At 41.1% G+C, this 13,634-nt stretch overlaps 3 protein-coding genes across 5 annotated transcripts; 2 read left to right on the top strand and 1 right to left on the bottom strand.

Moving 5' to 3' along the window:
- Positions 1–138: 138 nt before the first annotated feature.
- On the top strand, positions 139–4,976 carry Vap33 (VAMP-associated protein 33kDa). 2 transcript variants are annotated; one of them, XM_089473348.1, is made up of 7 exons: positions 139–722; positions 791–958; positions 2,869–3,021; positions 3,090–3,199; positions 3,299–3,523; positions 3,585–3,689; positions 3,753–4,976. In XM_089473348.1, exons 2-7 carry the CDS (start codon positions 892–894, stop codon positions 3,906–3,908), a joined length of 816 nt encoding a protein of 271 aa, XP_089329474.1. In that variant the 5' UTR covers positions 139–722; positions 791–891; the 3' UTR covers positions 3,909–4,976. The 2 variants fall into 2 exon arrangements, with proteins under 2 accessions (XP_089329474.1, XP_089329473.1); XM_089473347.1 differs by having other exon boundaries at positions 781–958.
- A 900-nt stretch (positions 4,977–5,876) lies between these two features.
- Rab27 (RAS oncogene family member Rab27) lies at positions 5,877–10,493 on the top strand. Of its 2 annotated transcripts, none has more exons than XM_018016534.2 (3): positions 5,877–6,515; positions 9,471–9,681; positions 9,757–10,493. In XM_018016534.2, the coding sequence occupies exons 2-3, from the start codon at positions 9,523–9,525 to the stop codon at positions 10,282–10,284; spliced, it is 687 nt and encodes a 228-aa protein (XP_017872023.1). In that variant the 5' UTR covers positions 5,877–6,515; positions 9,471–9,522; the 3' UTR covers positions 10,285–10,493. The 2 variants fall into 2 exon arrangements, with proteins under 2 accessions (XP_017872023.1, XP_089329477.1); XM_089473351.1 differs by having other exon boundaries at positions 9,441–9,681.
- A 194-nt stretch (positions 10,494–10,687) lies between these two features.
- On the bottom strand, positions 10,688–13,410 carry LOC108619774 (trypsin eta). Its single transcript, XM_018016529.2, has 4 exons — positions 13,274–13,410; positions 11,911–12,088; positions 11,215–11,500; positions 10,688–11,077 (listed from the first exon to the last, which is right to left on the bottom strand). Exons 1-4 carry the CDS (start codon positions 13,323–13,325, stop codon positions 10,712–10,714), a joined length of 882 nt encoding a protein of 293 aa, XP_017872018.1. The 5' UTR covers positions 13,326–13,410; the 3' UTR covers positions 10,688–10,711.
- Positions 13,411–13,634: the final 224 nt, after the last annotated feature.

The following is a 13,634-nucleotide window of genomic DNA, read 5'->3' as shown; positions in this document are numbered from 1 at the left end:
AAATTCATCGCTCCTTACAGAATTTCTTTTATTATTAATTTAAAATTTAATTATTTGCACACAAAACGCATGGTTGCAATGATGCGATAGAATGGTCACACGGGTTTTTATATCGATCTGGCAACTCAAATTACCGGCTGGTCTGGTACGCTATTTGGCTGACGCATGCGTCTGAAGAACATACATGTATGACGGCGGTGACTGAATTTTTTTTTGCATACGAAGATTTTGCTGCTGAAAAGTACGGAAGCAGAAGTGCGTGAATTAACGTAGTCAGTGAGGAAAGCCAAACATTTGTTAAACACATATTACACATTTAGCGGCTCGCGCGAATTGCAAACAACAAACGTTGATCGTCGGTTTTTTTTCGCACGCAGCAACCTCGTGTATTTAATTTTTTTTTGCGCATACATTTACCGATATTTTTTGGTGGCCACTCAGGCACAGGCAGGCACACACTAACACATATATATACACAAACACAACCAAAGCAACGACGAAGACAAGAGTGTGCGACGACGACGACGTGAAGCGCAGTGAAGAAGAAAAAAAACAAGCGAAATCGAAAGCAAAATTTGTCGAGTCGAGTCGAATCAAAAAATTTAAAGTGTGCTTAGCTAAAAAAATAAGAATACGAATTCACATTCGAATTTGAATATTATAAAAATCGAAACAGAATAGCGCAAATAAGGCACATACACACAGAGAGGCCCATAGAAAACGTAAGTGGGCAAAAATGAAATCACAAGTAATTGCATTTATTTAATTATTGTTCGCCAGGAAACAACAGACAGCAACAGCAGCAATTCTGAGAACGGACAGGAATCGGTAGCAACTATTAGTTATTATCAGCAGTAGCAGCAGCAGAAGCAGCAGCACAACAACCACAAAATGAATAAAACAGCACAATTCGAAGCTCCGCTGACCATTGAGCCAGAGCATGAGTTGCGCTTTGTTGGTAAGTGTATATGTATATTATATATTGAGTACGTATGTGTGTGGCTGTTCGTGTGAATCGTATTGTACATTAGAAGAAGAAGAAGAAGCAGAAGCGGTAACAGCCGCAGCCACATACATGCATAGGTACGAACGTGTGTTTAGCTGCATTTATGCATTTGCATTTTCCTTTGCATTTGTTTTGTTTTGTTTTGGACTTGACAAAGAGAAGGCCACTATCGTGTGTGCGGCGGCATATCGATCACTATTTTTTAAGACACCGATGGACAGTTGAATGCGTATTGTAAACATTGCCGCTGGTCAATTGCGGTGGCCGCGCGAGCAAACTGCAAAGTTCACACGCACTCACACATGCACGCGCGCACACACGCATACTAATGCATGACTGACGCAGGGCCGCTTTGCCGACTTGTTTCTCTCTCTCTCTTCTCTTCACTTTGCACTGTTCGTTTTTTTTTTTTCTACACAGCTTATCAATAATTTTGTTGTATCACTTTTGTTTTTTGACATATTTTCGAGGGTACGTGTGTGCGGCTGTTTTGGCATGTTGCTGCCAGCAGCGGCAGCGGCCGTGGCGTCTTTTTCATTTTGGAAATGCCGCCACTCTTCCTTCCTCTCTCACTCTTGCGCTCTCTGAGTATTACACGCGCGCTCTCTCTCTCTCTCTCTCTCTCTCTGTCTCCCTTGAAACCTTTGCCGCCGTCTTTTGGCTAACATTTTATTTTTATACTCAACAGCTTTTCATGAGCCATTTTTTCTTTTCCTTTACTTTTTGAATTTTGGCCAAATGGCAACAACAACAATGCATATGACAGCACGCTTTGAGTTGTGTTGCGCGCACAGTGGGCCGTAATGCAGTAAAAGCTAGACACAAATAACACTTGCCTCTCATGTTGACCACGTACATAGTTAGCCTTTGCTCACTGTACGTTCATATGTCAAAGCATGTGCTAGTGCATATTATACACACTCACACACACGCATACAGGCATGGTCGTCTGCCGTTAACCATTTCCCCAACGATCATCGGTGACACGCACACACACACACGTGCGTAAGCATACATACATACGTGGCCTATATAACACTCATACGGCTGTCTTACTGAATGAATTTCCCTTGAAAATCGAACAAAATCAGAATCACCAAAAAAAAGTTTTGCTGTGCTTTGCTATGTGCGTGTGTTTGCATGCGCGCGCTTGTATGTGCATGTATGTGTGAGTGTGTTTTGCTTTTAATTCAATTAATTTGACATGAAGAGCCAAAAATGATAGCTCTAAAGTGAACAAACATTAGAATACCCTATAAAAAGAGATATGCATATGCGGGTGATGTCAGGTGCGAATCGTCTTATTGACAAGTAGATTATCGGGCGCTGCCAATATACTATGTATGTATATATTATATACACGGATTGGCTGAATAGGAAGGCTAGGCCACAGCTCACATGAATGAACCCATAGCCAAACAGCTGGCAAAGTAATCGAATAATATTTTATGCAAACAAAGCCCGTTTCGCACGTAGCGAATATACCCAATTAGAATGACGCAATAGGGCAGAGCTTTAGCATTGATGCGAGTGGGTTTGTTGTTGGGGGAACTTAAAAGGATATTTAAGCCAGAGAGCGGATGCGCGAAAGGGTAATGACACCCTGGGATCTTACCTAATAGTCAGAAGCAAGTGTTGGAGTGGGACATTATTGGAAGAGAGAGCGGGCGAGTAAAAGGAAAGTAGAGCTACAACTAGCTACGGCGGGATCTGAGTTCAGAGTGAAGACAATGCTGAGAGCACAAATTTCTATTTGCACATATGTACTTACAATTAAGTTTTATAATAAAACACTTGCATATATATATATAAATAAATAAATATATACCACAATATTTAATTTGTCCTCATCCATTTTACAGGTCCTTTCAATCGACCAGTGGTGACAATCATGACCTTGAAAAACAATTCGGCCAGGACACTGGTCTTCAAAATTAAGACCACCGCTCCGAAGCGCTATTGTGTACGTCCCAATATTGGAAGGATTGCGTCTTATCGTACGACGCAGGTGGAAAGTGAGTAGAGCAACGCGCCTGATAATCTATATATGATTCTATAACCTTGTTCTTTCTGCTTTCTGTAGTTTGCCTGCAGCCTTTTATGTACGATCAGCAGGAGAAGAACAAGCACAAGTTCATGGTGCAAAGCGTGCTGGCACCGCCCGAAGCCGATTTGACTGATTTAAACAAGTTGGTAAGCAGCTGTAGTTCCTAACCATCCAAGAGGGGGACTCCCACCCTCTTCTCTGTGTCTCGCTCGCTCTAACTGCATGCATATTGTTTGCCATTCCAGTGGAAGGAATTGGAACCTGAACAGCTTATGGATGCCAAGCTTAGGTGCGTATTCGAAATGCCGCCCATGGAGGACAATGCAGAGAATAATAGTGGTAGTGGCGCCGTCGGCGTCAGCGGTGCCGGCTCGGCCAGTGCCGGCGGCAGCGTGGGCACCAATGCGCCGGCATCTCTCAGCTCTGGTGAGGCGCTCAAAAGCGATATAACTGTGCCGTCCGCTCCGATGGTATGTGTATGGGATCATATTGACAAAGACTTGCAACTAATTTACATATATATCTGTTTAGTCACAGAATTTTAACGATGCGGAATATGCCGCAGCCCTGGCGGCTGAGCTTAAGGAGATACGCGATATGAATGGGGAACTGCGAAAAGAGAATCTACATTTGAAGGCAAGTTGATACAATCATAGTGTTTACACATATACATAATGGATGTTTCCTTCTTGTATATAGGATCAAATCACACGCTATCGTAGCTCTCCGGCCGCCAAGCAGATCAATGAGCCCTATGCTCCGGTTCTGGCTGAGAAACAGATTCCGATCTTTTATATAGCCATTGCAATTGCTGCCGCCTTTTTTGGTCTGTTGCTGGGCAAGTTTTACCTCTAAATGCCATAACAACAACAACAACAGCAACAACAACTATAACAACAACGAACACAACAGCAGCAGCAGCCACACAGAAATAAAAGCAAAAACAAACATTTGTGGCACTCTCTAAAAACTTAACAACAATTGGTTCATATAATTGCTCATTTGAACTTAAAAATAATTTTCTGTTATACTATATTCAGACTGCAACAGCAGCAGCAACAACAACAACAGCAGCAACAACTGCAAATCACACAATATAAATTCAAATGAGCAAGAATATAAATTTTTAATTTGTTTTGGCCATTGAAAACTACCAAAATTATGTAAACATATATACACCCACACATACACACGCATACACAAACACATAAAGGACACATGGTTAGATAACGTAATTGTTAAAGTAAAACAAAAAAATCGAAAAACAAAAATAACCGTAAGCAAATATGCAAATGCAAATTGCATCGCAAAAGTAACAAAAGCAATAGTAACAACAAAACAAAACGAAAAAGAAAAAAGAAAACAAATTCAGTCGTAAGCCGTTAGGAGACAGTACAACTCACTCACTCATCAAAAACCTGTCTCTCTATCTCTATCTTTCTCTGCCGCTCACTTGGTATACCGCCAGCAGCAAGTCGATCATATGCATGCAGTGTTCAGCATGTCGTCTCGCTCTCTTAGTCTCACACTCTCTTATTGTTATATTCACACTCACACTCTGTAATTCAGTTCTGTTGACTGCGGCGTTGCGCGTGCGTTGTTGCTGCTTACACTAATAATCAATGCATGGCCTCTGCATACACACACTCACACACGCATGATCCATATATTTATATGCACACACACACACATATACGCACGCACGCCTACTTATAAATGATTTTTCGTGGAAAGGAAAAGGAAAAGGCTTTTGTTCTTATGAATTCGTATTGATTTTTATCGTTTTAATTGCACTTGCATTTACTTTTAAATTCACTTTTGCTAACGGTTCATTTGCGAAGTAAAAGAAGCTACACACACGCATTAACTGTAAACAAACATAATAAAAGAAAAACGTTTTAAATAATAAAACATGCAAACGTATTTGTGCTGTTGCATAATTCCTATAAGAGAAAAAACTAGGCAGAGATCTCTTCTGCCACTAACAGAATCACAGTTTTCTGTTTGCCTACACAAACACGAACACACACACACACACACACACATACATAAACACAAGCGCTTGACTACGAGCTTGTGCGTAAGCTGGAAAAGGAAAAAACATTCAATCAATTTGTATAAACATTGACGAAAAGGAATAAGAAATACTTACACACACCCAGTCACACAAACACACATACATCTATACATATTGTTAATGCAGTTTATGGTTTTTAGCATATTTCTATTCAAAATGTAAATTACTCTTAGTTTATCCGAAAATGAAAACTTTTTTTTTTTTAATATATGCAAAACATTTATATTTATAATGTCTAAAACATGTACTATAAAAAAGAAAAGAAACAAAAACAAAGCTTCGATTTCGATTTCACTTTTCAGTTTAACATTGCAAAGCATTAAAAAAGGGTATATAGATTTATATATTAAATTATATATGTATGCATATATATATACATATATATATATATATATACATTTATGAATGCTGTATTTTCATAGACATGATTTCGTATTAAATGGTTAACCTAGAAATACAGTCATAAAAAGATAAATAAAATAAATAAACGCATATAAGCAAATCATAAGCAAAAATGTACTTGACAACAGCTGTAGAAGAAACTAACAAATTCACAAAAAGAAAAACTAAATAAAAATGAAATGAGAACAAAAACAATTTAGCCGCAAAAAAAAAAAAAAAAAAAAAAAACTGCTATAGAAAACGAATTGAATGAAAAGAAGCAAAACAAAATTGAATATTTACAGCATGAATCTTAAAAACTAAGTGTTTTTTTCTTAAAGGAAAAATAAAAATATGAAAAACATTGTTAATTAAACATCAAATATCATTTAAAAAAAAGAATAAATTAAAATAAATTAGCAGCCGCTGTTGCTCATACTCGTAAAATTCAAAACTAAAGGCAATGCGCGCCTTTGCTCGACTTATCGCTATTTGCTGATGAAAATTCAAAAAGCACTTCCAAAAAATTAATCGATTGCAGGACATTTGCCTGGCCAATGCTATTCATAGATAAATATCGCATTGCATGCGATTAATTTTATGCAATTTGCAGACGCTTCATCCTAATATCGAAATGCAATCGATAATGTCGATATCTAACGCTTTCCATGCGCACATCTCTGGCTGCCGCGCATAGCTTTGAAGCTTTTTTGGTCCTAACAGTTTGCGTTTGTCTACGCACCGCATTCCATTAGTCCTGTCTGTGATGCTGTAGATGCTGTATCTCAGCACTGTAAACAAATCACGCACGTGCTATAAATAACTGTTAGTACACAGTAGCTCACTCACATATCAATTGAAACAGTGCAACTATTTAATTTTTTTGTCGATTATTAACGAAACAATCACTTGAATTTACGCGCCAAATAACATATCATAATGAAAATGCATTTACACAACTTAAAGTAAATGCCCAAGTCTTAAATGTACAATGCGTAGTCCAGGTAAGTGCTGCTGCTTGAGTCTCCTCTATGAACATAACACAATTAGCTGTGTCTTATTTTTAAACGGACACACACACAGACACGCGCGCACACATGCATACAGATACACAGCTACACCCTCCTACGTATACAGTTACACGTGTAGAGCCTCGCATTCAATGCCAACAACAATTGCAACAAGTAGCCAGCCACACAGCAAATCACACACTCACATATACATACATACATATGTAGACCATATACTAACACGCACAGACATGCGCTGGCTATTTAATTGCGAGCATCCGCATGCACACACACGTGCAATTGGCTTATGACCCATCTACTTATGTATCTTACATGTGTGTGGGTGTATGCTAGCGCCTTGCTACAGTTAAAAGCATTTTGCGCGCAACAATACAATTAAGTCAGGACTGCGTGCCCCCTCCCGGTAATGGCAAATATGCAGCGCCAAAAACTGTGCTACATTTTCGCGAAATTATTTTAAAAATATTTCATTATTGGCTTTTTTTCACACTTTTATTTATTATTATTATTATTATTTTTTTTTTTTTAATTTCCTTAAGGCGTATTAAAGTATTTGAAGACCTACATAGGCTTTAGTTAATATTTATTTTACTTAATGTTTCTCCTTTAAACCCTGCACTCACTCAATATCGGAAATCAGAGTATAACAGTTTTGTTAAAGAAGGAGCCATGGCAGATCCCTTAGGGAAAATCATGTATTCCTGATCATAGCGATAAGCTTAGCTGATTTAGCCTTGTACGTCTGTCCGCTCGTCCGCCTATATGTATGGTGTATGATAATAGATATACATATTTTGTAAACCGGTCACAGTGTAAAGTTACAAGATTTAGGATTTATCATGTGACGAATACAAGGATCCATTCCCCCAGAGTCGATTAGAACATTTTTTTTTTCATACAATATAACAAAATATAAGCCAAATTGTCGTGTTAAAAAGGACAATTATTTCCTAAATTATTTCCTATATTCCTATATTATGTATGATTATTTTTAAATAATTTCTTTAAGTAAAGGGAATTTATACTTTCATTCACTTTTTTCTAGCCGTTCGCTCTAACAGAGCGTTCACTGTAATTGCGTACACATATATTTAATTTGCCTTTTCCCGTCTACCTCCCTCTCTCTCTTCCTCTCACTCATTCATTCTATTTCCATTGTTGCTGCAGCAATCACACGAAGCTCTTTGCTAATTAGTTGCCTTGGAAAAAACATAATTTCACTCAATAAGCTGCATTTGCTTATTGTTTTACTGAAAAGGCAGCTCGAAAAGGCTTTGCCTCATTTTCCTCTGGCATCTTTCTCTTTCTCTCTCTCTCTCTCTCTCCTCCCTCCCTCTCCCTTTCCGTCTGGCGTTTGGTGTTGCTCTAAAAGGTAACACCACACGTCAAAGCACTCGTTCAGTGCGTCTCGCCTTTCCCCTCTCCTGCTTCCTATCACACAGGGCTCATCAGCCGAAGGCCCCTCTCCCTTTACGGTGTCTATATGCTCTAAAAAGGAAAACCCCGTCCCCATCCCCCATCTTTCCCAAAAAACAGTGGTTATCTCTTTCTCTCTCTCTCTCTCTCTCTCTCTCTCTTTGGCGGTGCTATTTTTGAGCCACGGTAAGCTCTCAGCTTCAAAGCCACTTCATCTGTAGTCTAGGCAATCATTATGCGATCCAACATAATCCGCTTTGCATCTGGGCGCCTGGGCGTCTCTGCCACGCCTTCGTTCGAACGCCCTAATTATGGCAAAGCCTTCAATATTTGGAAATACCTTCAGCTTTGAAATTTTTGAATGAACTTGGGTGCGTGCTAAAGCGTAACCTCAACCCACCCACCAACCCTAAGCTGCCAAAACACCTTCGGCACAAGACCGCAACACAGACAAACACACTCTCACACACACATAGAGAACATATTTCCATAAGCATATTCAATCTACATTTGAATATAGACTTCATAAGCCGGTGCTTCAGGCGCAACAGACAGAAAATCAATAAATTGAGATTTAATGAGTTTGCAAATATTTGACAGCAGCTTCCTAACTGTCTACCTCCGTCTCTTCTACCTACCTCTCCACCCGTTAGCCTCTGTCTTTTTCTTTGGGCAAAATTTGACATGAACTTCCGGTGTGTCATTTTTCGTTCCCCTCTACTGCTGACTCTTCGTTCTTGCTCTTTCGCCCTTTCTCTATCTTTCTCTCTCTCACGCCTGATTAACAACAGCTTTCTCTGCTCTCCTCATTTTCCGAAATTGGTGCTTTCAATCAGGCCTGTCCTCTCTGCTTGACAGTTTCCTACCTTGAAGGACCACTTTTCTTCCACTCCTCTACATGGCCGAAACTTTCACCCAACTTCCCCTTCCCGCTCTGCTCTTGCAAAGTTTTATCCGATTTCCAACTAAGATGTTCTTGCGACAGCAACCACTTTGTATGTCTTTTGGTTGACAGGACACTAATCTAATGGCAGTTGGGAGAGCTTATCCATCTTCCTCTCCAGTTAACAGATGTTTTTTTTTTTCCTCTTTGCTCCGCTCGTACCTTCTAGATCTAGCTAAGATTTACCCGAAAGACAAAGAACAGGTGGTCTCTGCTCTTTCTATTTGAAGCAGCATCCGTTCTTTTCCTCAATCGACTTCTCCGCTGATTGTCTTCCTCTTTCTCGTCATTCTTAGTCTCTATCTCGTTCCCATATCTATAATACGTTCTTCCTATATCGTTCTCTGCTTCGCTCTACCTCACCAGGTTTTCTCTTTCTACACCTCTCTCGCTATATTCATCTGTCTTCTGATTTTTCCTTCCTTTCAACTCTCTGCCCATTGTTTTCCTCTCTCCCCTATCTCTCTCTTTCTTTTCGCTATCAATAGCCCCTCTCTTCTCCCCTCACCTTTGTTCTAACTCAATCTTTCTTGTGACAGCAATTTCTTCCAATTTGCTCTCATCAACAGGATGGTGATGGGTGATGGGTTTCTGGGATGGTGAAGGATAGCTGTTGGCAGAATGACGACCGCCAACATTGACTACGACTATTTGCTCAAGTTTCTGGTGCTCGGTGACTCCGGCGTGGGCAAGACCTGCCTGCTCTATCAATATACAGACGGAAGGTTCCACACGCAGTTCATATCGACCGTTGGCATCGACTTTCGGGAGAAGCGGCTGGTGAGAGAGCGACAGCATCCATCTATCGCGTTCCTCCCATCCTCCCCAATCTGATATCTATTTATTTCATCAAAGGTCTACAGCTCACGTGGTAGACGACATCGCATCCACTTGCAGATTTGGGATACGGCCGGACAGGAGCGCTTTCGCTCGCTGACGACGGCTTTCTATCGGGATGCGATGGGCTTTCTACTCATCTTCGATCTGACCAGCCAGAAGTCCTTTCTGGAGATCACCAATTGGCTGGAACAGCTGCGCATGCACGCCTACACAGAAGATCCGGACGTAGTGCTCTGTGGCAACAAATGTGATCTACTGCAGCTGCGCGTCGTCAGCCGGGAGCAGGTCGCCGCTCTGGCTCAACGCTATCGTCTGCCCTACATCGAGACGAGCGCCTGCACCGGAGCCAACATACAGCAGGCGGTTGAGCTGCTCGTTGGCCGTGTTATGGAACGGATAGAGAATGCTGTCTCCAATCGTGACTTCACCCTGCTAATGGCCCAGTCCCGTCGACTACCCAACATCGCCTACGGCCCGGATATAGTTAGACTGCATCAAGCCAATGGGAGTGCCCCCCGACGCAATCGCAACTGCAATTGCTAAACTTATCCGGTTTGCCAGATAGCAATTTGGAATTTTTAACTGGATCCGTTCAATTTTTTGTAATTGCTCGACGAATCCAGAAAGCTGCAATTGCTTGATATATCATCTGGCTATTCAGATAACTTTTGGCCAAACTATGACAAACTTTATTCCGTTAATCCGTTTATCTATGTGTGTTGACTGTAAATAAATGTTGCTTGTTGACTAAAGGCCCCTGCTTTCAGTAATATGTCTGAAAGCCGCGGATGACTTCCAGGCGGCTATCCGGATAGCTACAGCAGCGACTAGGCTATCCGGATGGTTGCCCGCAGCTTTTGGGCCGTCATACATCTATCCGGATATTTAGTGTGCAATCATCTGGTATTTATCCGCAACCAATTAAGCATATAATCAGCTAAAGCTATTTCAATTACAGCTAGAATATAGTTTATTTTCTCCTTAACCATAGCCAAAAGGCACAGCCGAACCACAGCGAGAGCAAGTGCGTCAGACTTGGAGCTGTCAGGGCGGAGTTGCCGTTGCGCTCTTCGATCCATTGATGGTAATACTGAACATCCGCATAGACGCCGGGTAGACCCGCCTCGGCGCAGCCATAGCCCCAAGAGACAACGCCAATCACGCGGCCATCGTAGACCAGGGGTCCGCCGGAGTCGCCTTGGCAGGAGTCCGTCCCACCTTTCAGCTGCCCAGCGCAGAGCATGCCTGGGAGTAGGCTGCCCAAATAGATAGTGGAGCAGGTTTTGTGACGAATCGTGGTCACATTGGCAGTGAGCAGCACATTCGAGAGCGAGCTCTGCAACGGGAGTAAATCGGCTGGATAAATTGCAGGGATGGATAAGTGCTTGGATATCCATTGCCATAATCAATATTCAATATTCAATATCTACTGCATTGAAATATTGAACCAGCTGGTTAAGGCAATCAGCTCACCTGACTGGTGCGTCCCCAGCCGGAGACTTGGCAGGTGACCCCAGAAGGAGTCGGCTCTGTGGCCAGTTGAATGGGCGCCACAGTCGGGTGGCTGCTATTGATGGGGAGGCCGGTGCGCAGAAACATGACGCCCACGTCGTCGCGCATGCTTTCCGTGGTGAAGGTGTTCATGTAGGCAATGGAGCTGACGTCGGACACAATTGTTCCATTGTTGCGCTCGAAGCGGTTGAGGGTGCCCATCACGACTACGAATTCACTTGCCTTGCGATAGCGCTTCTTTGAGGAGCTGCGGATGAAGTTGGATGAACCCCATGATCCAATTAGTTACAATAGGTCTCTCTCTACAGGCTCCCAAGAGTTTTCGTTCTATATATGCCTATGGTTTCTCTGTATATGTTCCCTTTATATCCCATGGCTGATACGGATAAAAAAGGGGAAATACGGCTCTTATCTCCCATAGACTTTCCATCCACTCCAAATGCTTCTAGTCTATACATGTGAATACGCACCTAAGGAATGCAGTTTGATATCATAAGGTACTCCCTCTCCCCCCATCTCTCTCGCCATAGATACTATACTGTTTCTATCTTTATAGTTCCCATAGTGCTTTAGTTAATATTCCACAGTTTCTCTTTCCTCTACATGCATATATCCGGATAAACAAGACTTTATCCCCTAGTTCCTCCTTTTACTCACTTGAACAAACAGTGGGCAGCAGTTAGGACCTTGTTGGGCCCTATCAAAGAGCCTCCGCAGATGTGGCCGCTGCCAAAGTTGCGATCGTTCTTCTTTAGCCTGATGGATACCATATGCTTCGTGTCTGCTACGCTGGCCAGAGTTCCGTTGATAATGCGCGATTCAGGCACCTGAGCGTCTGTAAAAGAACCTTTTTAGTAGCTGCAAATGAGAGAGGGGCAGAGAGTGAAAGTGAAGGGGAGGGAGTGTCGAATGCGCACTTGACAACTCTTGTAATCAAAAAGTTTGCTCCCCTCTCGCCCGTCCACTAGAAAAGTGGGGACGCCTTTGGCCTTGCCGCCGTATCTATTACGCTTGTTTTTTCTTTACGTCAATTTCCGCTCTGTCACAGTGGCAAGACACGACACAGCCGATGATTAACAACCACGGCATGCATTTATCTACGAACGTCGAAGTCTGAATGCCCTTGGGTAGGTATGGGGGCCCTAACTCTGTATTGCTTTATATATTTGGTTACCACCCAATAATGTAGTGAAGGATGCGGATAAGTCGGAAGGGTAGCCGGATAAGTTGTACAGACAGATGGATGTCCATATATCAGTAGAGATCTGTAGAGATATTACCACTTACTCTTCTTAGCGTAAGCTATATACATAGGTCATATACCTCCGTCAAATTTAGTATCGTTCCCTTCGCTATATCTATGTATATACGTATATGTCTAAATTTAGATGTACATCAATATCTTCCCTTACTTTCTCTCCCTCTTGTTCTCATAGATAAACAATACTCAATATTATTTTACTATTACAACGTTAGTTTACAATAGATCGTTCCGATAACATATGTATGTATATATAATAAAGATTTCGTCTGTTGATAACATTATCTTTATATGCAGCATATAAATGATTATTATAAAATTCAGATATTTCCACAGTCAAATAAGAAATCAAAAACAATTTTTACAACACTTGCCGGTCTATGGCTAAGCCATTAGAATAGAATGAGAAAGCAATAGAGAGTTAGAGATTACGCTTTTCCTAGAATAAAATGACTAGCTCATCAAAGTTTTTGAAAGCGCACATTAAATTAAGAACATAGAGAAAATATGGCAGAGAACAAGATAAGAAATAAGCCTAGTGTGAATTTTTCTGTCTCTCTTGGAGAGCGTGGAGAGTTAGTTGAAGGAAGAGAGAGTAAGAAATAAAGGAAGAAAGAGATTATCAATTTTTGATAAATGCAAGCGATACTCTCACAGGAAGATCCTAGAATCCCATGAATGAAATATGTATATCTATTTATAGGGAAGTATGTATGTATGAGTGGGTGCGTATGTGATTCTTAGAATTGTTTATCTTACAAATTTCTCCAGAAATAACTAGCCAACAGCAAATATAAAGGAGACCACGCATTATAACGTTTAGACCAACGTGGACAATAAAAAAAAAAAGAAAACAAAAAAAAAAAAACAAAACAGAAAAATAAGTTAACAAATAGATGTAGGGCTCACGCCTCTTTTTTTTTTTTTTTTTTTTGTTATTGTTTGTGTCACAACCGAATTTAGTCAACGCGCAGCTTGAACTGAATATTCAATGGCAATCGACAGCGGCAACGATTTGTGCTCCAATTGGCAATTGTTTTTTTACTATCAGTAAAATTATGACAGAGGTCAGATAAGAAAAAGAGTTAGAGTAAGAGAGAGATAGAGGCAGAACATGGTT

The sequence above is a fragment of the Drosophila arizonae genome, chromosome X (genome assembly GCF_054131065.1).
Source record: "Drosophila arizonae isolate 15081-1271.41 chromosome X, UAZ_ARI_1.0, whole genome shotgun sequence".
Lineage (NCBI taxonomy): Eukaryota > Metazoa > Arthropoda > Insecta > Diptera > Drosophilidae > Drosophila > Drosophila arizonae.
The sequence above is the reverse complement of the archived record's forward strand: the minus strand, read 5'-3'. Positions and strand labels throughout refer to the sequence as shown.

Bases quoted from the DNA above. Each gene is read 5' to 3' on its own strand.
- Vap33 (XM_089473348.1), top strand. From the start codon at position 892: ATGAATAAAACAGCACAATTCGAAGCTCCGCTGACCATTGAGCCAGAG. The intron at 959-2,868 runs GTAAGTGTATAT...TCCATTTTACAG, and splicing joins GCATGAGTTGCGCTTTGTTG to GTCCTTTCAATCGACCAGTG. The intron at 3,690-3,752 runs GCAAGTTGATAC...TCTTGTATATAG, and splicing joins AAGAGAATCTACATTTGAAG to GATCAAATCACACGCTATCG.
- Rab27 (XM_018016534.2), top strand. From the start codon at position 9,523: ATGACGACCGCCAACATTGACTACGACTATTTGCTCAAGTTTCTGGTG. The intron at 9,682-9,756 runs GTGAGAGAGCGA...ATTTCATCAAAG, and splicing joins ACTTTCGGGAGAAGCGGCTG to GTCTACAGCTCACGTGGTAG.
- LOC108619774 (XM_018016529.2), bottom strand. From the start codon at position 13,325: ATGCGTGGTCTCCTTTATATTTGCTGTTGGCTAGTTATTTCTGGAGAA. The intron at 12,089-13,273 runs GTAAGATAAACA...GTTCTTTTACAG, and splicing joins AGTTATTTCTGGAGAAATTT to ACGCTCAGGTGCCTGAATCG. The intron at 11,078-11,214 runs GTGAGCTGATTG...CTCCCGTTGCAG, and splicing joins GCTGGGGACGCACCAGTCAG to AGCTCGCTCTCGAATGTGCT.